The sequence below is a fragment of the Protopterus annectens genome, chromosome 10.part0 (genome assembly GCF_019279795.1).
Source record: "Protopterus annectens isolate FY-2018-M chromosome 10.part0, PAN1.0, whole genome shotgun sequence".
Taxonomy (NCBI): Eukaryota; Metazoa; Chordata; order Ceratodontiformes; family Protopteridae; genus Protopterus; species Protopterus annectens.
Window position 1 is genome coordinate 1624265074 of NC_056744.1, and position 25050 is coordinate 1624290123.

Consider the following 25050-nt stretch of genomic DNA (forward strand, 5'->3'; position numbering starts at 1 on the left):
CAGCAAGATTGAATGAGCAAAAAAGCACACTTGTATATACAAAGTTGGAAATTACTCTTAGGATGTTCTGCCTTTTCTTTGAGGTAATGCAAGCTCAGGGTTGGTATGTAAAGGTTTGGGAAGACACAAATATTGTGGGAGGGCAGGGGTGCTTGCCCCCTGTGATAAACAACTTTAAAAGGGAGAACAGTGCTGTTCAACATTTGTTGTTGCCCTGCATTTTTGTACTCTCATAATTCTGGGACTTAAAAGTCTTGGAATTATTTTACGTTTGTTGACCGGGCTAGTCTAGCTGGATACATATCCTTTTTCAGTACAGGCCCGGGGAGAAAAGCTCCAACATAATGAGAATACGTTACATTTACATACATAAAAAATAGGATTAACATAGGTTTTATATAAACATAATAGAAAAACAGCAGGTTATACATACTAGTTATATGGCATATACTAAGCGAAGATAGTCTAGAACAAGAATTACCAGGTTACTTTGTGAGGTCGAGAGATTATAATAATCTGAGAAAGGGATGAGACTAAGGTGGTATGGGACTAGGATGTTATAAGATATATAAGTTAGTCTGGTTCCAAACAGGGGCATAGCCAGTGTGACTTGAGATATTCTTTGAGATTATTTTTGAACTGATTATGCGAGGTCATGAGTCTTAGGTAGTTTGGGAGGGAATTCCAAGGCTTTCCAATGGAGTTGGCGTAGAGGGCATCACCACCCGAGTTCTTAGATTTAATGTTTAGTATCTGAACGCTATTTGATGATCGAAGGCAGTTAAGGTTGGAGTAGGGGGTCAGAATACTGCACAGTGAGGGAGTTCTATCCGGTTGGTTGATTATTTTAAAGGCTTCAGTGAGTTGGTTAAGTTTGAGAAGATTGGGCAATTCCAACCAGCCAAGTTTCTTTAGGTTAAGGCAATGGTGAGTGCGATAAGGGGATCCTGTTATGAATCTAGCAATGTGATTATAGGCAACAGAGAGCATGTTAAGTTCACGTTTATTGAGGAAAGAGAGAACTGGGGAGGGTATACAGGAGGGTGGAGAGGAGATGGGTGCGAGCAATGGTTAATTTGGCAGTAGGGGTTAAAAAGTTGTTTATTCTGTACATGGATCCAAGTTTCTTGTTTACAGATTTAACGGTTTGGCTAATGTGTATGTCAAATTTAAGCTTATGGTCAATAGTAACACCTAGTAGTTTGGTACTGGTGACAGGGACTATGATGGTGCCATTGATGGATTTAACATGGAAGGTCATATTGTTAGTATTTGGGAGTTCTTTTCCTAGGGGAGTGAGTACGTTGGGAAAAAATAGTAGCAGTTTGGTTTTTGTTGGATTGAGTATGAGTTTCAAGTCGGTGAACCATTTTTCTACTCAAGTAAAACAGAGTTGAGTAGTTGTTTGGAGTTTCGAGATGGAGACGTCTGAACAGATCAGGGTGGAGTCGTCTGCATATTGAATGGAGGTGGATTTAGGGATGACTGAGTGAAGGTCGTTTATGAAGATGGAAAACAGAAGAGGACCAAGTATAGAGCCCTGAGGAACACCAATGGTGTTGGGGAGCAGGTCAGAGTCTGTTTTGCCACTGGACAGCTTGTTGCCTACCAGTGAGGTAAGCCTTAAACCAGCTTAGTGCTGGGTTGTTCAGATGTAGGCTTTCCAGGGTGCCAAGTAGATTGACCATATCGAATGCTTTCGATAGATCAAGAAAGAGGGCGGAGGGTGTTAGTTTGTTATTACGGTTGTTATTAATGGAGTCAACAAAGGAAAGGAGGGCAGTAGTTGTACTGTGGTGGGGGCGAAAGCCATGCTGGGAGTTAGACAAGAGACTATTAAGGGTTAGGTAGTGAAGGAGTTGTTTGTGAACACATCTTTCCATAATTTTCGCTATTGGGGACAGTATTGCTATTGGTCTGTGGTTGGATGTTTCAGTGGAGGTACCTCCTTTGTGAAGAGGGATGATATAAGAAATCTTCCAAATAGAGGGAATGGTAGCTTCAGTTCTAGTTCTATTGATCAGGATTGATATGGGATAGGCGATATCGGATGCAATTTGTAAGTATTCCGCTGGGAGGTGATCAGCCGCTAGGGTGGTTGGTTTGAGTTTTTTTAAGAGGGTACGAATATAGGAGGTAGAGACTGGCTTTAAGTTAAAGGAGGTAGGAGCAGCGTCATGAGATTGAGTGGCAGGTGAGGCAGTGGAAGTTAGTTGACTGGCTAGTGACTGGATAGTCTCGGTGAAAAAGGAGTTAAAGGTGTTGGCCAATGGAATTACAATAGAGAGCTATCTGAATTAATGTGGGAAGTGCTGAGGTTAAGATTAAGTGCTTACCCATTTCTATCAATCTTTGCCAGTCACACTTGACACATTGCAGTTTGGAAATTATGCTGATCTAGTGCACAAATCCCTAATCATACAGGGATACCCATTGCATTGGATTCAAAGCACTAACCAAAGCTGTGTATTTCTAGGTACACACAAAAGGCCTTAATCTGGTCAATCATATTAGTGACCAAACACTGATATTAGCACAAGAGGTATCCATACTGCCTACAGATAAACCACAATGGTAACTTCTGTTTTAAGAAATTTATATGATGCTAAACGTAAAGAAACAAGATATCAAAATACAATTATGATAAACTGACATTTGTCCAATGGAAAGCTTGAACAAATATTGGCAATTGATGCAGTAAATGAAATCCTGAATAACTGACATCTTTCACAAGAAAAGCTTGAACAGTCAGCGACAAGGGACTCAGTGGGAAAGTATGAATTACTTACCGATGAGGAAAGCCACTGTGCAGAGGAAGGCCAGAATTGCTCTAATTTTGCTGCAAGCAGTCTGACTACATGGAAAGGGATGCATAAAGGTGATCACTATGTATAGCATTGCTTTTCCTATTTAAAACACCAAAAGGAGGAAATACCACACCAAGACTCAAAAGGTAGTAGTAAGCGCTTTTGTTTACTAAAAGTTAGCAAACTTCAGACAAATTCAAAAGGTAAAATACAAAGCTTAAATAGGCAAAATTGACATCACCACACATTATTACAAAGGTAAAGTCCATTTAAAGGGCTATGAACCAAAAGATATACACCTACATTCATAACATACTATGGAAATCCAAATTAAGTTAAACACACAAAGAAAAAACTAAATATATACATAAAATATATGGATATGTATATATAAAAAATACACAAATACAAATGTATAAAATTAAACGTTACCTTTAAGGGCCCTCATTTTTAAAATTCTTCTAATGGAAACAGAGTCATTGAGACCTGGAAAAACCAGGGCATTCAATTTAGGTTGCCACATTAGTTCTCTCTCATCCAACTTTAAAGATACTGGGCCACCCCTATTACTCTCATCCACCTTGTCAATAAGAAAGAAGCTATGCCCAGGATGGTCTTTAATATGTCTGGCTAAAGCATTAGATTCATTTTATCAATGGCATACAGATGTTCGTAGATCCTATTTTTAAGGGCTCTGATTTGCCCACATAACATGCAAGTAACAACCCCCTTTGAGTTGCAGTTAAATTTACCTTTAATGTGATATTTTCTAATATTGTAAAGGAATTCCTAACATTAATATATTTACACCACCGGCAAGCTTCACATTTAAACATGCCACTGTGAGGTAAATATTGTTTAGGGGTCTCATTCTCCAAAATGCATTTAATATTCATTCTTTTCCTAAATACCACATTGGGTGGATTGCCCACACATTTTTTAACAATGTTTGTCTTCAGTCAAAAACCACCAATTCTTAGAGAATAGATTTTAAACATTTGTATGTAGGTGTACATTTTTATATATGTATGCATATATTTTATGTATATATTTAGTTTTTTTTGTATTAACTTAATTTGGATTTTCATAGCATGTTATAAAGGTATGTATATATTTTGGTTCATAGCCCTTTAAATGGAGGCTTGACCTTTGTAATTTTGTAATAATGTGTGGTGATGTAAATTAATTTTGCCTACTTAAGCTTTGTATTTCACCTTTTGAATGCGTCTGATGAAGTTTGCTAACTTAGTAAACGAAAGCACTTACAACTACTACCTTGAGTCTTAGTGTGGTTTTTTCCTCCTTTTGGTGTTTTTAAATTGGTTTGTTCATTCCTTTTTCCTGTGTGAAGCATTGCTTTTCCTGCCAAGGCAGAACATGTCATAGAACCACAGAATACTCATTCAGCCAAAATAAATGCACAAATGTCATGTCCAACTCTCGAGTGGTAGTCTGTTGTCCAAAACTATGGTGGCCTAGCAAAAGGAAAATAATCTAGTAAAAATGCTTCAGCAGATGAGCTATGGTTCAGAATTAAGCATTCCTCTTTGGGACCTTCCTGGTTACATTGCCCTTACAGCAGGAGGAAACAATGTTTTCTATATCACACCAATCTTATACTTACGCCATTTCGCCCATGCTCTCTTGATTGAATCTGTAGATTCCTTCACCAATACTCATTTTTGCAAGCCAGTTCAATCTTTGAAAGTACTTTTGCACCTGTGAAGGCTTAGTCCCTACACTCTGCCTGTATCCCCCAATTTAGGATAATCCCTTCACATTTCACTTGCATGAGCTATCTTGTACACCTGTACCATGTCCCTCCTCCATCTCCTCTACCCGAAAAGGAGAAAAACTCCAATTATCCCTTCCCCTCCATCCCTCAGACCTTCCCAGCAAGTTTTATTCTTCTGGATTCTTTCCAGTAGCCAGATATCCCTTTCCTTGAATGGCCTCCAGAGCTCACAGTGCAAGATGTGCTCTGAAGTGGAGCCTGTAGAAAGAGACCATTGCCTCCTTATCTTGGGAAGATAATCTCCCCCCCCCCCCCCAAGGATACACACCAGTATTGGGTTTGTGGCACCAGCTGCTGTCTCACTGGTCCTGGTGTCTGTTCAGGTGTGACCCACAACTCCAGATCTTCTGCCTGCACTGCTGCCATTAGTTACACTCATCCTCAGCTGATACTCTCCGGCCTGGGCTGTTGTAATCTTATTTCGGACTGAGCCCAAACTTCCATCTTTTTGCTCTTGCTCAGTCTCTCCAAATCCTTCTATAGGCTCATCCTCCATTGCTGCATCTATCTTTGTATCAAGATTTTTTTTCTCATAAAATGCCTGGGAAAAGTATACAGAAAAATACAGGACCAAAGAAAACCAGACAGTTATCAAATCCTATTAGAGAGGCATTTTCCTACAAGAGCTAAAATCAAACAAATGCTTGAAGTTTTAATCATGGACTTTACCTCACTGCCAAGAAAAGCGCCAGTTTAATTTGCTAATTCTAGCACCACCACAAAACATTCCTCCTCCCTAATTCAGCCCATCATTGATCATGTATTCACTGGAATGTACTTCCAAGTACCTAAACCAACCAATGAAATGTTTCCTCATCAAAAATCTAAGATCTTAGTATCATTGGCTACTTTAAAGTGCTACCAATAAAGTCCTATCCCTCTATACTTGCATCTTAGAGGCCCCACAGGGCAAGTTCTGCTTAACCTCCCATTATAGGTACCAGGCTACACTGAACTTCACTTAAATATGAAGCATAGGTAGCCTGGTAGGAAAAAGCTGACAAGACAGCAGAAAGAATAGTTTAGGAAAAAGATAGTGGAATAAGAGAAAGTGGATTTGTTGGGCCAAGGACAGGAATGTTAAGAACCATTTTGTTCAGGGAAGTAGGTACAGAAGAGAGCTTGCTACAGGAGTAAGCTCGAGGGTCAATACCAACAGATACAGCAATGGCAACTTTTTTAGGATAAAGCAAGAATAACCAGCAGATAAGGGGCACAAAGGAACATAGAAATTAAATGGCGAAAAGCTGCAACTAGAAGTCTGGTCAGACAAAATCATTGATGTAACAGATACAAGATCCTAACTACCAACAATGAAAAATATTGGGGAGATCAAAAGCATTAGTGGCTCAAAAACAGAATGGGAGGGGAAAAAGGTGATCAACAGGCAAATAAAAACGAGGTAGAATCACAGATGTGACTGCTGGATTAATATAGGGAAATAAACCCTCAGGAATACTCCTTCTCCCACACCAAGTCAGATGACTTGGAAGAGATCCATTTGGAATAAATTGTAGGAATAGTGTGGAGAAAAAGGAAAATGTGCATAATTTTAGGCTATAAGAAGGGCATGGGTATCCTATAGCTGCTGGGTAATGTGGGAGGAGAGTAGAGGTGGCAGCATATTGTCAAACTGCCAACTATAAAGCAGACTGAATAGTTACTGGAAGCACACATTCCAGAAGTATTTGGTCTGGAAGGTTCTCCAAAGAATTCAGGAGAAAAATCTAGAACTCCAACAGAAGTGGTGGACAGAATCAGAGTTAAAATAGCAAGGGTAAGAACTTAAGGTGGTGAAAGCAAAGCAGTGTGGTGAATCAGGACACCACAGAAATATTTGTACTATAGTGCATGTTTGAAACATGTGTTAGTGGTGGTCAGAGCAGGAAAGCAAGGGCTAAATGGAGCCCAAGCTGCTATGCTGATTTGGAAGTGCAGTTTCTTGGAGTTAGAGAAGGAATAAGAGGTGTAAACAGAAAAAGGTACAATCTTATGGTGTTCATGTCAATAACTGACCAAAACAATTAGACCAGGTGTTCAGAGAGATCAGCATTCAGTATTCTAGTCACGTCATGGAAAGACCAGTTTGGCAGATCCCAAGCCACTGGAAGGCCTTTCTGGTAACAGCAAAAATCTGAAGAATGCCCAAAGCAAAGCCAAAACACAAGCCAAGGGATACACAAACTGGTTGTGTTGAAAGTTAGCAGTGGCTTTAGATCCCCCTTTTAGGATCAAATTACACCAGCCCAGCCTCCAGTGGCCAAATCCACACCAAGTCTACCAGCTTTACCACCACCCCTCCCCAGACTTACTCAAATGTTGCCAGGGCCTGTCATGGATCAGAGCATCACAGCAGCTCTGCTATATTCACTTTAATACCCTGCCCCATTCCCTTCCCTACTAGTTAAAGATCTCCCCTCATGAGTGACCCTCTGTCAAGGGAGCATCACTAAATACCCAACCCAGGGCAGGCACACCCATCCCTCAGTCAGCTGCCTGATGCTCAACTCAAATCCAGGTCAACTGAGCCATACTTGGCTTCTATGACCCCAGGATGTCTTAGTGGGCAGCAACTCCCAAGGTTTAAGGGGTAGTAAACAGGAGAGCTGTTCAGGTGAGTTTCCACTAGTGTCTTTTCCATTTCAAAGGGAAAGTTACACACCAGATATGGGCAAAAGCATTCCTCGTACTGGACTGTAATTTGGGAGACCACTACAGTCTCAGAATGTTAATCTTGCATGAAGCCCTGCAGTAGAAGGGATTGGGGAATCACAAAAATGGGGGGGGCTTTTATTGCAAGGTTACCAATTGCCATTACTGGGACTTGCATTAGGAGGGCTTACAGGAACTGATTAGGAGACTTATGCCAAAAATAAGTCACTCCAGGCATTCTGTAATAAATGCAGTGGACAGATGAGTACAAGTCACCTTTTGGGGGGCATTACACAGGCAAATTATATTCATACATTGAAGTTTGGAAAAACAAGTCAGTCTAGTGTAGGCCGCATTGCTGGTACTGGTTCTCTCCTTGCTGCAACTTTAAGCACAGTGCCAAAGATTCAGAGAACACCCTCAGCTACAAGCTGGCAACAAAATAGAAAAGTTTTAAACATAGGTGGTTATATATAGAAGTATAAATATTGGCTGTTAGAACACGCTCCTGGTAAGGCAAATGTATTAAGATAAAGAAAAGAGCGTGAGGCAGATGTAACTTCAGCGTATCACAACTGTTATGCTATGCCAAAAAATATAATATATGCGCCAAAGGCAAAATTGTAGTTAGAAAGTCACCATAAAATTACCAGACAGACCAATATTTCCAAAGTATTCCCAGCATGAGGCAGGTACAGCTACAGCGTATCAAGTTAAATGGTAAAATGGTTAAAAGTTACTAAGTTACCAAACATGCCAATGGTTCTGAAGCATTCCCAGCTTCTTTCAGCGACTGTTAGAAACGTTACCAGCTGGACCAAGATGTTTAAACATAACCAGCTGAACTACTCCATTTTATCCACCAGCTGAACTGCTCCTTATTATCCACCAAGGCTAACAAGCCAGCATTCAAACCATTTAGTTATTGGTAGCATTCAGCTTCTCTGCCAATAAATCCCTTACATAGAGGATACAACTTTCGTTTCACCTCACTTTACAAACAGAAGACGGATTGACCAAGATGATAATCCAGAACTTTATATTTATTCAAAACACAGCAAATAGGCTAGCGCTTTCACCCGTAGGCTTCATCAGGCCACTTATAACTAATATACAATTCAAGTGTATTTATAGTACCAATTTAAATTAACGTCACTTCCTTAACTTAATACATCACTTCCACATATTTTCCAGTTTGCGCACTATTCTGCATATTTCATTTAAAATACTATCGATGTGCAAAAACTACATAAATATACAAAACTACATAATCATTCATTATAAAATGCATGTATAATAAAGTAAAATGTATATAAATAAAATCAGTTAATTAATTTTGTCACTATGCGGGCGCTAAGAATGTGTATGAAAACTACCAAGCACTAAATTAACCTATAACTATAAATATCTATACAACTTGAACACTGCCATCTCAGAGGCTGTAGGAAAGGAGCCTAAATTCCTATATAAAAATAAATTGAATTTGTATAGGATGTTATGTGGTCCGAATAGTGGACTATGAGGATATTGGTGAGAAGACAAATACTAAACCATGTGGGAGATGTAAATTCTGTGATACTATTGATGAATCAGTAACATGCATACATCCAATAACACAAGAACTGTTTAAATTCCACTGTGAGGCAAACTGAGACGACATGTGGTATATTTAGCCACGTGCCAGCTGTGTCCAGCTTTTTATGTGGGAAAGAGATAGGGGGCTTAGAGAGAGTGAGGGAGCATCTCTATAACATTAGGATTAATTGAGAGGAATGCACTGTCTAAACATGTAGCACAGACCTCTATTGAACATAGATTTAAATTTAAAGTGGTGTATGTTAAAAAACCTACCATATGCAGAGGTACTGTACGTAATACCACTGAATGTAGTGAAAGTAAGTGGATAATTAAACTTAGGGCGGATCGTGAACCAGGACTCAAACGATAGGGTCCCTATTAAACCCATGTTGAAAAAAATAGAAAAATAAAAGTTAAATGAATTAAAAAAGCACTAGCACTTCAGCATCATTATGAACTTAGTGTATTCATACTGTATATACACATCTCTACAATTTATGTATTAAGTCAGGCATAGTAGATAGTATATCCTATGTTTTTAGGCATAGATAAATTAGCGACATCCTTACCAATGTATATTTGGCAGGTGTGTTTCTCACACATACATTTGTTAGGTGTTGCCTATACACTTTTTATGTATAGGATATTCCACGTACAATCTTGTGTATAAATGGATGCATATACTTATATATGCAAGTGTAAGTATTTTAAGAAATAGTTTTCCTGTATTAGTTTAAAATGCATTGTTTAAACTATTTGTCTTAATTATGTTTATTCGTGATTTTTATACAATTCTTACTATTTTTACACAACTGTTATATTATATGTATGTTGAAGTTGTATAGATATTTATAGTTATAGGTTAAATTTAGTGCTTAGTAGTTTTCATACACTTAGCGCCAGCATAGTGACAAAATTAGCTGATTTTATTTATATACATGCATTTTATAATGAATGATTGTAGTTTTTGCACAGATAGTATTCTAAATGCAATATGCAGAATAGTGCGCAAATTGGAAAATATGTGGAAGTAGTGATGTATTAAGTTAAGGAAGTGATGTTAAATAGTACTATAACTACACTTGAATTGTATTAGTTATAAGTGGCCTGATGAAGCCTACGGGTGAAAGCACTAGCCTATTTGCTGTGTTTTGAATAAATAAAGTTCTGGATCATCTTGGTCGATCAGTCTTCTGTTTGTAAAGTGAGGTGAAACGAAAGTTGTATCCTCTAAGGGATTTATTGGCAGAGAAGCTGAACGCTACCGATAACTAAATGGTTTGAATGCTGGCTTGTTAGCCTTGGTGGATAATACGGAGCAGTTCAGCTGGTGGATAAAACGGAGCAGTTGCAGTTAAGCTGGTGGATAAAACAGAGTAGTTCAGCTGGTGGATAAAACAGAGTAGTTCAGCTGGTAACGTTTCTAACAGTCGCTGAAAGAAGCTGGGAATGCTTTAGAACCATTGGCATGTTTGGTAACTTAACCATTTAACTTTTTTTTGCTTTCACGCATATAACATTTTGAAACAGCATAACAGCTGTGATATGCTGTAGCTGTACCTGCATCACGCTGGGAATACTTTGGAAATATTGGTCTGTCTGGTAATTTTATGGTGACGAACTACAATTTTGCCTTTGGCACATATAATTTTTGGCATAACGTAACAGTTGTGATACGCTGAAGTTGCATCTGCCTCACGCTCTTCATTTTCTTTATCTTAATATAGGTGGTTATATGTGCAGCCTCAGTTTTGAAAGTGAAGCACCCAGCAAAAGATGTTGTATACAGGCCATGCTCAAGAGTAAAGACAGAATGCTGCTCTTTAACAAGTGGGTTAACAAAGATCAGTTTCCAGTCCCTAGTCCTTCAAATGTAGGCCAGCAAGGGATAAGATTAGACCCTTTTGTAGTGTCCCATTAAGATCTTTTCAATCAGTCCTAACATGGTTTTGCTACAACCCCCCAGTCTAAAGAACTCCTAGTAGTTAAGGCAAATTGAACCAAAAGGCCATTTCTGCTTTGCCAGTACACAACCTTAGGCCTTCTCCAGCTAGTAAGTCATACAAGTGGGCAACTTCATAAATATCCCTGTTTTTCAGCTACATGTTAAAGGCGAGACAGTTCGCTGCCCAACCTGGAGTTGAGGCCAGAAAGGTGGCAGGGGGGGTGTTCCACAGAAGGGGACAGTGCTGCATAGCAAATCCATCCTTCCCAGTCTTACTTTTTGGGTGAAGATTAGTTCTTAGACCCCAAAATTAGCTGAACTGCAGGTTTTGCACTACTGGCTCCACTATATTCTGTAGAAGCAATGCACAGTCCACCCCCGAGTTGTCCAAGGTTTAGGTCTTTTAAGAAAGTCTGTTAGTTGCTTAATACATCCCACAGGGTGGATTTTGATGGGTCAGTGCTGAGGACAGAAATTATCAGAATACCTTTCTACTAATGTAAGGCAAGAGGTTTTTGCAGTACAGTGGAGGTGCTGGCCAAGTACAAGAGGTCTCTAAAATCTTGGAGATGTGTTATCTAGGTTGCACGCTAGTGCTGGAGACGTTTATCAAATGCTACAATGTTGCAGTTTTTTGGTACTTTATGCCCATTTTTAGTACACCAGCAGTTTCTCAACCTCACTGTCCAGGGGTTTGGATTTGTCTCATTTATGGTCTGTTCCTCAAAATCTGCAGTTTTGAAGTCACTAAATGTCATACATTTGAGTGACTTCATATTCAAATCCTGTTATCCTAGCAACAGAACTTTCTAGAAGCAATATTTAAAAATCTCCCCTTTGAGTGAGGCCTTTGGTTCCCCCATTTTAAGCCTTGTCCCGATTTTATTGTGCCAAGTTGAGTTATGGTCAGAGGGATCTTTACTCAAGCTTAAAATATTCAAACAATCCTTATTTTGAGAGCAAGGATCTGAGAAGCATATAAAATGGGTGGCAGCACAAATTCCCGAATACCACCGTTACCTTAATTCTACCGGATATACTCCCTACTCTATGTACTCCCTTACTCTTTAGGTTGAGGCCTGTCTCAGCCATTTTGCTATCCAGTTATGAAATTCCCGAGGAGCAGACACTTGATCTTCACTGTTATGAGAGCCTACAATAAGTGGTTTTGGAAATGTTTTTCCCCTGGTTAAGTGCTGTTCTGTAACTGTGGAATCAACTACTCAGGGGAATTTTATAACTGGTTCTTGCCCTTTCAGACTTCAGCTCAGTGGATTTGGAACCAATTTGCATGACAGCTTGCCTACAGTTTGTGGTCAGAGTAACCATCTCAAAGTTCAAACATTTACCTTTGATAAAGCTAACTATCGAGGGGGAGAGGAGAGAGAGTGATAAGAATTTGGATCAGCTAGTTAGAAAAGGCATTAGGCTGCCTAATTCCTGGAGTTAATGGTAGGACCACCCTTCACACCAGCTATTCACCACCCTGTAGGACAAAGTTGAGTGGTTCTGCCAGTGCTTGGGAGAGGTCAGGCCTCTGGGGTGTTGGTCTGTGTGTGTGTGTGTGTGTGTGTGTGTGTTGGTGTGTTGGTGTGTTGGTGTTAGGGGTACAAAGCTGGGACAAGTGTTAAAAAAACTTCAAACAAAACACCAGAGTCAAATTTTAGTATTTTTATTTCTCAAGAGCAGTTTTGACACTTTACAGCATTTTTCTTTATCCATTTGTGGACAGAGACCACTGCTAAAACACACAGGCAAGCAGTAAATACAAAGGCTGCTGAAATCCAGATGTATGTAGCTGGAACACCCAAGCTGGAAGTTTCCTGAATGGAAGATATGGCAGGTCCTGCTGGAGGAAAGGTACAAAGCTAAATAGGAATCATAAAAGGGCATCAAATACATTCATAGACAAACAAGTTCTATTTGACATATTTCCCTTCTAAAAACTCCCTTACCCAAGTTGCTATGCTACCTCCAGAGTGCCCTCCTGTCACCAACTTTAGCAAGCAGTTCATGGTCCAACTTGCCCTCAAAATGTTACCTCCACCCCAGTCACATAAGAGGGAAGGAAACCACTTCCATGAGAGTGGCAGCCAGCAACAGAGACAGAATTTATCCAAACTATACATGCAAAAGCAGTGTACAAAGACGAGCCTTAATTCTTATCAGCTGATGTCCTCTCAGTGTATGCCAAAGACTCACCCATTTCTTCTTGGGCAGGGGGAGCATGCACCGTTGTAGATTCTGCCTCTTTTTTCTGCAGGATCAGGTCAGAATACATGCCTTTGTCATATCGGTCAGCTGAACGATTAAGCTCTGGTTGTCTGAGAATCAGAAGGCCTGAAGATACCACAGCCTCCTCATTGTCCACGATGCTCAAATGATTCACACTTCTTCTGTACCCTAAAAGAGAAGATTTAGGATAACTCTTCCAATTAATGTGGTACTCATTTTTGCACACTTACCAACTTTTTTTTTTAATAAACACACCACCCCCTCCAAAGAACAGAGCACTTACTTGGTGGACAAGTTGTAGTACAGGTATCTCTACTACTTGGGTGACAAACTGTAGCACTGCAGTGGATAAACACCTACAAAAGAAAAAAATACATGTAGTGTGCCTCAAAAAAAGGTCATGGCCAATTTTGCCAAAGTCATCCTCACGACACCACACCTTGATCATGCTACTCTTCATACTTACATTGCCACTCAGGGGCACTGCAGTGGAGTCCAAAAACACAAAGGTCTTCAGCTCAAACCTTTTATGATGAGTGGGAAACTGAAGCCCAGATCCAGCATCTACAGGATGCATGACAGTTATGTAGTTGTCTCCAGTATAAGGACAGCTGCAGGACCAAGTAAAACCAAGTTATTTCAACTAGAATAGACAGTCTTGCATTGCATGCCCACTACCTAGCCACTGGTGGCATGCAAGTAAAATTATTGCAATTTGACAATAGGTTACTGGTCAGGAAAGGTATGGTATACTGCTAAAGATTTATTCAGATCCTACCTTGCTACAAGAAGATTCCAGAAGATGTTGTCATTTGGATCTGCAGACGGAGTGGCCCAACATTCCTCTAGTACCAATACAATAGAAGGATCAGTTCGACCCAAGATTTGAACCTCCACATATATAGGGTCTCTGAGGAACTTTAGGACCGGATAGTCTTTGGCAACATACCAAGTATTATAACCAACATCTGATGGTAGTGGGGAGGAGAAAGGAGAAAAAAAAATTATAGTTTTGGGGCAACACCAACAGCCATCTACTGCTGTTAAGAAAAATTTAGTTCATGCCAAAGGTGTTGGGTAAATTTTCTATAGGTTTCTGCAATGAGAGAACACTGCATGTTATACCCATATTTGCTGCAAAGCACAGTATGGACATTGTGGGGTGAATACTACAGAGTGAATTATACAAGTGTACAGACAATCACCCTTCCTGTCATTTATCAGTTATGGGATTAAGACAACAGGCTATACAAGCCAGAGCCCATTCCACACAATTGGGCAGCTGCTTTTCCCCATCTTTTTATTGGCGTGTAGGAACTTACCTTTAGCAATCCTCAACTCCAGTCTCATTGAACCCTCATCAGTTGCAGGGAGAGGGGGGGCCATAGTGTGGACAGTCACCTGCAGAGCCAGAGCTTGACTTCCATTGTAAGTGCAGGTTACAGTCATCCTAAACAGAAGAAATGAGAACTGCATAGTGCAATTAAACTTAAGCCAGAAACAGAAATTCAAATGGTACTAGTCTGGGCCCTGGACTGGGGTGTTATGGAGGCAATAATTAAACTTACTCATTTAAAGTGCTATGCTTATATATAGTTTACTATACCACCCCAAAAAATATGCACAATTGTGTTTTCAGCAATACCTCTCCCATTCCATTTCAAAATTTCTAAACCCATCACCATCTCTGGAAATGGTCCCAACTCACCCTACAAGAAATACTCACCCAAAGTCACCATCTCTGGTGATAGTCCCAGCACGCCCTACAAGAAGCTCCTTTGTTGCCAATATGTTCACTTCATACATTACATTGTTGCCTTCAGTCTGTCGCAGGAAAGAGAGAGTTAATAAATACACATCTTAGTTAATAAATACACATCTTAGTTAACAGCCCCTTCCCACTTTGTGCACAAGATCAATACCACTCAGAAGTGGGGAATGAGTATTTTCATTTCAAGACCAAACCACCTTAGAATACAGGCTACAGCCATTTGCCCCATTTTAAAGTAGCTATAAAAATTCCTACATGAAATCATAGCCTAGTGTTAGTATTTATACACTTGTACAAACTGTGGGCCCACTTGAAGTCATTTGTTATTTAATACTGTTGCCTGTAAAGCATTATAGAAGGTGTGACTCCAGTTAAAGGGAGTCCCCTGCCCCATAGGCCTTACCTTTCTCACAGCACCACATTCGGAAACAGGAAACTTGTAGACCATTATGTCTGTGGAGGAGAACACTGGTGAACATTGTGACCCTACAGGGTTTGCCAAGGATACCGAATTCAGGTCCAGGTCCGGCTTGGTTAGCTCCTTTTGAAGAACAATGGTAAAGAAGCCATTGCTTGTGCAGCCTGTGGGTTAAGAATCCACAAATGATGTTAGCCAGCCTTACTCCCCACCACTCTTGCAGCTTGCAAAGGTTTGTGACCCATTTTTAGTTGCTCAAACTAGGAAGCACATTGTGAAACAAGGTCCATTTACCAGTTATCCCATAGTAGCATGGTGTCTGTGTATCTTGAGGTGCATAGCAACATCCAGACTCTAGACAGGCATTCTCAGTGATGTCAGCAGAGCCACAGGACACTCTTCTGCTTGGAGGGATAGAGCACATTTTATCTTCATCTGCAAAAACAGAAGCAGAAACATGGACACTACACTTATACAGCCCTGTTCACACCCATCATAAAGTCCACTTTATTGCTTTACAAGGGGGGGGGGGAAGAAATCTCACAACTAAACTCTAGGATGCTTCCCCAAGTACAGATGCTCAACTCTTCCTTGCAACTTCACACAGATAGTGACCACATCCTAGGTAGACTTACACTGATCAGCTGACTGCTTTAAGTTAATTCGCCTCCAGTGGCGAGATGCAGAGTCTGCCATCTCCCCTCGCTGTGGTGGCCAGTCATTGCACTCTACAGTAGCTTTCCTTTTCTCAGGGTTTTGTAGGGACCGCAGTTCAAACAGCAGGGTTATCCCTTGGGGAAACTTAAACAAAACAGCAATATTAGGAGAACTAGTCTTTACAACTTGAGATTTAAATAGCAAGATCATCTCTTGAAGGAAAAATAAAATGGAGGTCTACAACACAACCTTTTTGGTACACCATTTTCCTCATTCAAATCAGACTGCTAGAAAGCTCCATCTTCTCCAAACAGTTCCACCAGTTCAGTGAAGTGTAACCTTTCACTGGGAGGATAGTCCTCTGAAGGAAACTGTAGAGTTTAGGCAGAGTTACTATTGTGAATCAATAAGCTGCACCATACTTCAAGGAGCTGTTTGTGTCATAATACACAAACAGCAGCTCAGCATACTGCGAACGCAATCTGGAGTGGGTGCTCAAACATGATTGCAATGGTGTAACCCAACTCTTCTGCAGCACTTGCACACTCACACTTCTGCAACACTTGCACACTCACATTAATGCTGCTTCACAGTTATGCACTGCGTCTCAGTTATGCACCATAAGGTGCACCCTGCAAACCCTACAAAATTGCTTCTCCATCCCACTCTACAATAGCTCCCCTATCAGGCCACAAACACATCAAGGACTTCATATTTACACCATAAATGATCTCATCCATCCAGAGGTGTTGGGAGCTAGTAATTACTGACAACACAACATCCAACCTCCAACCTCCTCCCTCCTCCAAAACCAGATTAATTTTTGCCATTTTGGGACTGCCTTAGTGCCAGCTAGCAGTCAACTTCTCCATGGCTGGTCCCCATGCAAGACCTACACAAAATTCTAGACAAGTGGCCAGAACACTGGACCCTGAAGAAAAGCCAAATCAGTACTACCAGTTTCTTGTACCATTTTACCTTTCAAGTTAAGCTTAAAGCAACAAGCCACGATTTCTGTGCTTTTAGTAGCATATCACATGGCATATGCAAAGAGTCCAAATATGAAGAAATTACTCATTTTAAACAGGTGTCAATCAAGTTCCACTTGAAACTACAGCCTCCATTCAACAACCAACTACAGTACAATAATCTGCTGCTTAACAGAGTACTTACATTCTCCTGAACATAGCAACCAGTATAAGTGGACAAAACAATCAGCCAGCCTTCATTTCTGTTTCCATACGAGATCAAACCACAATTTGGAGACACCCTAGAGAGTGGGGTTGCCATATCAGAGTAATCTAAAGAAAGAACACAGTTCATTAACACTTCACATTGCATAATAAATAACACAAAGCAGATTCTCACTATGTCAAGGGCTCATTTTTAAGTGGGATTTGCCCCTACCCCAACCTCCAAGTTGGGAGATTTGCTTTGGAAGTCCAAGTCATCAGAAAGTTATTGAAGTTATTAATGCTTAGTTTGTTTTTGTTTTTTGTTGGGGGGGGGGGGGGGCACAAATTTAGAGTTCCTTACCAGCTCAGCCCATTTAGTAAAACATTATTCCAAATGCATTCAGTTTTACAGCAAACACCTAGTTAAAATGGTGTGAACTAACAAGTTACAGTATCTTAAGCAGGCAAAAGAACTACCATAACATTTTGGGGTAAAGGGGGATAAGATCAACATGACTGAAGTGAGTTATACTCCTGGATTTAGATTTTAAGCAGCCTCAAAAATACTTTAGAATCAAGAAAAACACTAAGATAGTAGCTTGTTAAGTTTACAGAATAAGTGAACCACTTAAATTTACAGCTGTAGAATTTCAAAGGCTCTCAAGTCACAAGCAGGAGATGTCCTACAAGTTTAAAGCCATTACCTACAACACAATTAAAATAGTACAAAACATAATTGACAGACAAGAATTCAAAAACAAGACTTCTGACAGAATGCAAGTTCGTCTGTTGAAAACCATTCTAAAATTAAAAAAAAAAACTCTTACCCAATACACTAATATTCCAGCCATGGACACCTTGAAAATTCACTTCAACATGATACTGAAAACAATCATAAGAAAACTCATAAAACTGGGACATATCCCCAGCTATAAGACCGACCAATATCACAAAATACAACCCAAACCCTCTCTCATTAAACAAAGCCATCATGGCAAACCAAAACACAGCTAACAATAGCTATTCCCAAGAAGGGAGTTTTATGCCTGAAAACAGTAACGAGCTACAGCTGTCTTTAATTGTTCCCTGAGAACTGCCTGGTTTGCTTCAAAGAATACCCAGAAGCCAGACCTCCTGTTTTAAAAACAACAAATTCTGAAGAAATATGTGCTTTTTGTTCTAATAGTATATGCAGCTTAAAAATTCAAATGTAGCTTTGAGCATTTTGAATCAGTTAACAAAACTTTTGTTCTGTATGTATACCTCTCAACCTCTTATCACAAGAAATTTGTACAAAGCCCAAATTAGCGATAGATTTTAAATATGGCTCTTATAAACTTAGGCAGTTGCTATAAAAACAGACTTTGTGATAGCATGTATTTTCTGAAGGATATAAATTCTAAAACTCAAATTTATGTCATTATTTAGTGACTTCAATCCTCAATAATTTACCAGAAAACCACAAGTTTTATGAGCAGCAGACCAAAAATATTTAGCCAAAATCTGGACGTTCTGTGAAAATCTGGACAGTTGAGAGATGATGTCTGCCTGTTCTCTAAAATTTTGCCAGATCTGTGTACCGGTGACATCACTGTCTCCTGCACATAGAGATACACTGTTGTTCTGGTGATATCAGTTTTTAACATTAAAGCAATGCAGAAAAGTTATCGGATTGTTTTGACAAACTATTTATTTGTTTAGTTTGTTTATTATTTTTTGGATTACTGTTACAGAAGCCTGAAAACAATTGTCTGTTTCCATGAGTGATTTGGAATCTTTGACCTGCGTAAGTTATTTGCTCAGTCATTTTGTTACATTACATTTGCTTGACATCATAGGAGACAAAGGGGATTTGGTACTTATGTATTAACGCAACCATTGAAAAATGACATCCTATCATTCATTTATTAACTGCTAAGGGGTTGACATTTTGAAAGATGTATCCTTGTTTTCAGATGCCAGGTGGGTCGACGGGCAGTAAAAACAGTTTATGAGTACAAAACACAATTTTCTGGCTACATACTTGCACGGGGTGGGTTGATAGTAATGTAGCACTGTGCAGTTACAGTCTTGTTTTCATGAAAAAGACAATGCTGCTGTGTAAAGTAAGTAATGAAAAACGGCCCTTTTACATGTTTTATTGTGTCGTCCCGTATTGTAGTATCACTGAAATACTATAAAAGTATGCAAATGTACGCCAAAAAAACATTTTAATACATTTTTTTGTTTTAACCATTCGATGCCCAGGAGAACTTCGTATTATACTTTTCTGCATAGCTCTTAATGAAACAGCGAGAAATCCAGAGATAATCAGGGAGACGTTTAAAATAGTAAGACTATTAATCTGAGTCATTGACAGTGTGTGAATTAATATACATTTTTGAAGTAAAAGGAATTTAATTGTGATTATTATCATTGTGTGACATTTCGAGAAAGGATGGTGAACTACAAGTTTTAGGAGGGATTAAGACAGACAAAACTTATTAGCGTAACCAGGAGCAGAGGAAGTAAGTTGCTTTATTACTCATTTTATTATACTCAGTGCTCTCATGTACAAGTTGCCTAAAGTGATTTTAAATTTAAAAATAATTGCATGACAAATATTTTGTAATATGGTCTACGCTTCCCATGCTTAAATTTGCAGGGAAATGCCATTTATTTGTGATAGAGTAGTTATGACACAGTGCCTCATTACAGAGAACACAGACTTTATTTAACCCACACAAAAATTTGTTTCTTGCAGTTGCCAGCATCATTGTACAGTATCTGTTTAATTGTATCGGCACATAAACATTAACTTAAGAAAATAATGTAAGAACTGATGTGGTTTCACATTTTCCCAGCATTACTTACACATATTTGGAACCTGGTTGCGATAATACGTAAGTACCGGGCATTTAATATCCTGTGTCTCTTCCATCCTTATCGGCCCCCCTTACCCTTTATCTACCTGATTCATGGTCTCTTAAATGCTTTTATTGAATACATCTTCACTACACATTCCTGTAATTGGTTCCATGGGTCCACAGCCATCTCTGTGAAGTCATACCTTCAAAGAGCCGTGGAATACTTGATTCCTTGTATGTGCCATCTCCACCCCCTTTCTCCTTTCTTTTCAGGAAATTACCCTTCATATCTCTCTTACGCAGTCTTCTGCACATTCACTATACCCACCATCTTATCAGGTCATGACTGAGAGCAGACCCAGTCATACTAGTTTCTGATCATATCTTTTCACCTCCATTCATGGAGCCCTTCCACAAGCTTAATCTTCACCTCCAAAAGTGCATACAGCACTCACAATGAGACCTAAATAGGGCCAATTAAGTGGAAGCATTATCCCTTTACTTTCAGAGTTTATCCCCTTTTGAATGTACCCCAGCATTCTGTTTTTAGTTGCTGCTACTCCCTGTTCTTACCCTGTTTCTATTGGTCCAGTCCTGACAAATTCAATGTCCACAGATCCTTTTCCATGCTCAGCTCAGATTAGTCCGACTTCACCCAATAGATGGAGCACATGAGGACTGGTGTTGCCCATGTGCTGTACTTTGCATTTGTTTGCAATGAACTTCAAGAGGCGCCTTTTAGCCAACTTGGTCAGTTCTTCTGAATCCTTCCTTAACCTCTCCTCCTCATCCTCCAATGGTGGCCCTAACTTTGTGTCATCAGCGAAGACGTTGATCCTGTTCTCTAATCCTTAGAATGCTTGAAATGGATACATTGGACTCAGGAAAGATCCCTGCAGCACATGACTACTCACTTTCCCTATTCTTGACATTCTCCTTATTAACGCAGCCCCCTGTGTCATATCATTTCTCTGTGCAGCAGTAGTCCACTTCTTTAATTTTGATCTTGACCCCCCAGTTTTCCTAGCAGTCACCTGAGTCCGAGGCTTTGGCGAAAGTTCGGGTAGATGACATTGACTTGTACTTTGATAAGTACCCCAGTATCATAGTTACAAAGCTGGATCAGCTTTAACTAACAGCTCCTTCTAGCCATGAATTCATGTTGGGTGTTGTCATACAGGCTGTTGCAAATTCTCTCCATGAATTTCTCTGCCACTTCTGTTAGGCTAACATGTCTTTAGTTCTCTGTACACAAGGATACTACATTGGTTTATAATCAGTTGCTCAAGACACACTTATTCATATCAGAATCATTCAAGTGTAGCACATTTTTCTTCAGTGTCTTATTTTGCCCCCATACTTGCACAAAATCAAGCAGCCAACACTGTTCCTGCTTTCTGCAACAATAGAGTAAGAATAATCCCTGGCATGGCCATCTTATGGGCAGCCTTAAGAAGGGCTTCTATTATGTCCTTACCCCCCCCCACTATAATCACTGGAGCATCCCCTGTCCTCCTAACGTTTGCTTGCTTCCACACACATGCCCATTGAGGACTACTGACACTGGCTTGGGATTACCAAGCTAATGTCCCCTATACCTACAGCCACTTGTTACAACAAGCTTCAATTTGCAGAGGAAAAAAGTGGCAGACAAGGACCACCTACTCTCCTACCTCAAATAGCACCCTCCCTCCCTTTCCCAGCTCTTACAGTATGTAAGACACTAAAAAGAACTTGGGTCATCTGAATCATAATTAGGGCTTTATCCATCTATGCTAAAGAGCTGGACAAGCATTGTAAGAACTGCACACAGTTACAATTGCAATTAAGCGCAAACGTTACCATTCAGTTGTATTACAAGTTCAGATATTTCTAGTAGTCATAGTGGAAGCTACCACACTTGTCCTCCAGTTATCAGACAATTCCACACTGGAAAGTGATCTGCTGAGAATTTCCATCTAGAGTTTTATCAGCACGTTTGCTAGATTCCTGAGAACTCCAAGATGCAGCTTATTTGGTGCTTGTGACTTATTCTCGCTTAGTAAAACTGATTCCATCTTAACTTCCTCCCCCCTATTCAATGCTCTTCTCATTTGGTCTGCCTCCATCTCAGAGTGGCACCCTCCATGGCAAGCTTTGACCTTTTTCCCAATCATAATCTACTCCCCTAAAATCCCACATTATTTTTTTTTCCTTGTGTTCTTAACCTTTCCCCCCACTTTAAGCCATACAGTGGCATGGCCAGTACTGGCTAAAGGTATCTTCTTTTGGTAATCCCAGACTCCCATCTTTGTTGTACCCCACTCCTTTATTCCCACTTCCAGGGTCCCATTCTCCACCTTGATGTGTGTAGGGCCTTAACACTTTATCAGTTAACCAGCAGTCCTTCTTTCCTCTATCTTACAATTAGGGCACTTACCCTAATTTCTGAATCTGAATGTTGTCCTTTCCTATTCATCGAGTGGTATCCATCCTCTCTGATATCATAATCAAACCCCTCTTTTATGCTGACCATTAATTTACCTCCACCCCCTTCTATTACTTCTCCCCCCTTTCTCTGTCACTTCTGGGCAACCTATATCTAGGTATATCCATTTCATGCCTCATTCACTTCTTGTTCCTGGTTGCGTCCCTTTAATAATAGCAATTTCTGCACTCCAATCCTACATGTCTGCCTGCAGCTCACCTTTCTTCCTACCCAGGCTTCTTCACTGCATAGTAATACTACCCATCTGACTCACCAGTCTTCATTCATCTGCTGCATCCTGCGTCTTTTCTCTTCTTCCTTCTGCCTTAATACCTGTCCCCCCATTACAACTTTCTCCCGTCAGATTGTAGTGTACCTTTCCAACTCCATTCTGAACAATGTTGTCACTTACAGATTATATTAAGCTATAGCCTTTCCCTGGCATACAGCTGGTCTCCCTGCCAAGTCTCCCCCATTCTTCTACCAGTCCTAAGCTCTTCTTCCTTATCCAGCGCTGCAGTCTATAGTTATGTTGCCTAATCCCCTCCTTCCTTATTGTGAGGGCTGCTGACACAGTTAACAATATGAGAGAATACTATCTCCAGCTCTCTATTCTGGAGTCTCTCTGCCACTTCTCTGGCCCTCAAGTCTCCCACTCGCACATTAAAAGAAATTTTTTTGTAACACCATAAATTCAAAACTATGAGTAGGTGAACTTCTGCATGCTTAGCTAGGGCATTATTTAATTATTTATATTTAAATATCTTTATATATTAATTAACTAAACACACCGCTCATGTAAATAAAAATGAGGTCACTCTCCTACTATATCCTTAAATTTCCCATCTATCATTAGTAGCCTCCAGTCGTTTCTAATAATTTTACATACTTCATCTATATCACTAGTATAAGTCAGTGTTAATTTTTTAATTTAGAAATAGTAGGAACTTGAAGCAAAGGCTCTGTAATAATAATAATAAGAAGAAGAAGAAGAATAAACATAATAATATATGTATGATACCATATAAAGGCAAACAAGTTGGTACATTCCATTGTGGACATTGTAAAGCCTGTTTAATTAAGAAAGAGAATGTTTTTAGACACCCTATTTTTAATAGCATTTTTGTTTTACATTCCTATGCTGATTGTAATAGTATGAGTCTGATATACATTGCTATTTGCAAACAATGCATATGTTTTTATGTAGGTAAAACTAACAGATGCTTTAAAGACAGGATACTGCAACATGGTAGGGATATACGAAAAGGGAATTTAAATAATTCCCTAGCTAACATGTACAAGTTCACCCTACTCATAGTTTTACATTTATGGTGTTACAAAAAATTACTTTTAATGTGATGGGGGGAGATTTGATAAACAAAACTGAAATAGCTGAAGTTAGTTGGATAGTGTACTTGCAAGCTGATAAACCACCAGGCTTAAATGGAAGTGTCCCCTTAAACCTATTATGAAGGGGGTGGAGGTTGAAAGTTTTACATTGATCGGTTGCGGTTTGGTCTAAATTGTGAAATTGTACTGTGTTTTAGTAGATCTAATGAAGGTGTGTACCGAAAACGCTTATTTGAATGTTTTTTATTGAAGCTCATTCTTAACCTTTTGCATGATGACCTCACTGTTTCTTTGTTTTATCTTTACTTCTGAGGATTCAGCTTAAGATTCACTTCATGTGCTCTTTCCACAACTTTCTTGAGGTTTCTGTCATGCTGGGCTTCACCATTACCTCCTACTAGAATATAATCTACTATAATAGCACACAGATATCCAGAAAAAAAATGTTCCATGGAATGCTGGAAGACTTCACTGGCAGAATTTATCTCAAATGGCATTCTCAAAAATCTGTACCTGCCAAAAAGCGTACTGAAAGTGGTTAGCAATGAGGATTTTTGGTCAAGCAAAATTTGCCAAAATGAACTCCTTGCATCCAAAATAGAAAAAACAGTGGCATTTGGCATAAGAGCAGTGACTTCTTAGACTGTACGCATTGGATGTTGAGGCCTTTTCAGTGCTTTGTTCAAATCTCTTGGATTAATACATATTCTGATATCATCTGAGCTTTTCTTATTAGCTACTACCATGGACAATACCAATTCAGTAGGTTCATCAACTGGACAAATGACACGTTGCTGCACCATTTTATCTAGCTCTGCTTTGACACTGTTCTGCATAGCTACTGGAACTTTCTGGGCTGGTCTGACAATTGGGCTAACTTCAGGGTCTAACTTCATGGTGCACAACCAGTAGTTTGCCTAGTTTGTCTTCAAAAAGATCAGCATAGGTAGATAACATAGACTGGGTGAAATTAGAACAGTGGTCTGTGAAGCCTACATGATGCACTTCTTTATTAAATGAAAGTAGTCTCATTTTCAAACTGTCTCCGAGGCCTAATAATGACTGCATGTGCCTTTTAACTATGTAAAATTGCAATTCATAGCTGTTCCCAGCAGAGTAACATGAAACCACTAATGAACCTTCGATCTGAGTTTCTTCACCACCATAAGCAACAAGCTTCTCACCAGCACATACTCTAGCAAATGTTTCTGCTGACATAACATTATACTTTGAACCTGTGTCAACTTTGAGCTGTATGGGTCTTCCATTTATCTGAACAGTACAAAATACTTAATTCTTTGCCCATAAATCTACTGCACTGACTATTTCATTAAGCACAGACACACCATCAACA

The 25050-nt window shown here is 39.6% G+C and overlaps 1 protein-coding gene across 2 annotated transcripts; it reads right to left on the reverse strand.

Annotated features, from left to right (window-relative positions):
• Positions 1–12433: 12433 nt before the first annotated feature.
• Positions 12434–18061, reverse strand: LOC122812868 (zona pellucida sperm-binding protein 4-like). 2 transcript variants are annotated; one of them, XM_044084913.1, is made up of 12 exons: positions 17861–18061; positions 17032–17159; positions 15837–16002; positions 15496–15636; positions 15187–15365; positions 14739–14836; positions 14335–14462; positions 13791–13980; positions 13479–13623; positions 13296–13368; positions 12980–13180; positions 12434–12623 (listed from the first exon to the last, which is right to left on the reverse strand). In XM_044084913.1, the coding sequence occupies exons 1-12, from the start codon at positions 18024–18026 to the stop codon at positions 12457–12459; spliced, it is 1782 nt and encodes a 593-aa protein (XP_043940848.1). In that variant the 5' UTR covers positions 18027–18061; the 3' UTR covers positions 12434–12456. The 2 variants fall into 2 exon arrangements, with proteins under 2 accessions (XP_043940848.1, XP_043940847.1); XM_044084912.1 differs by having other exon boundaries at positions 12434–12626.
• Positions 18062–25050: the final 6989 nt, after the last annotated feature.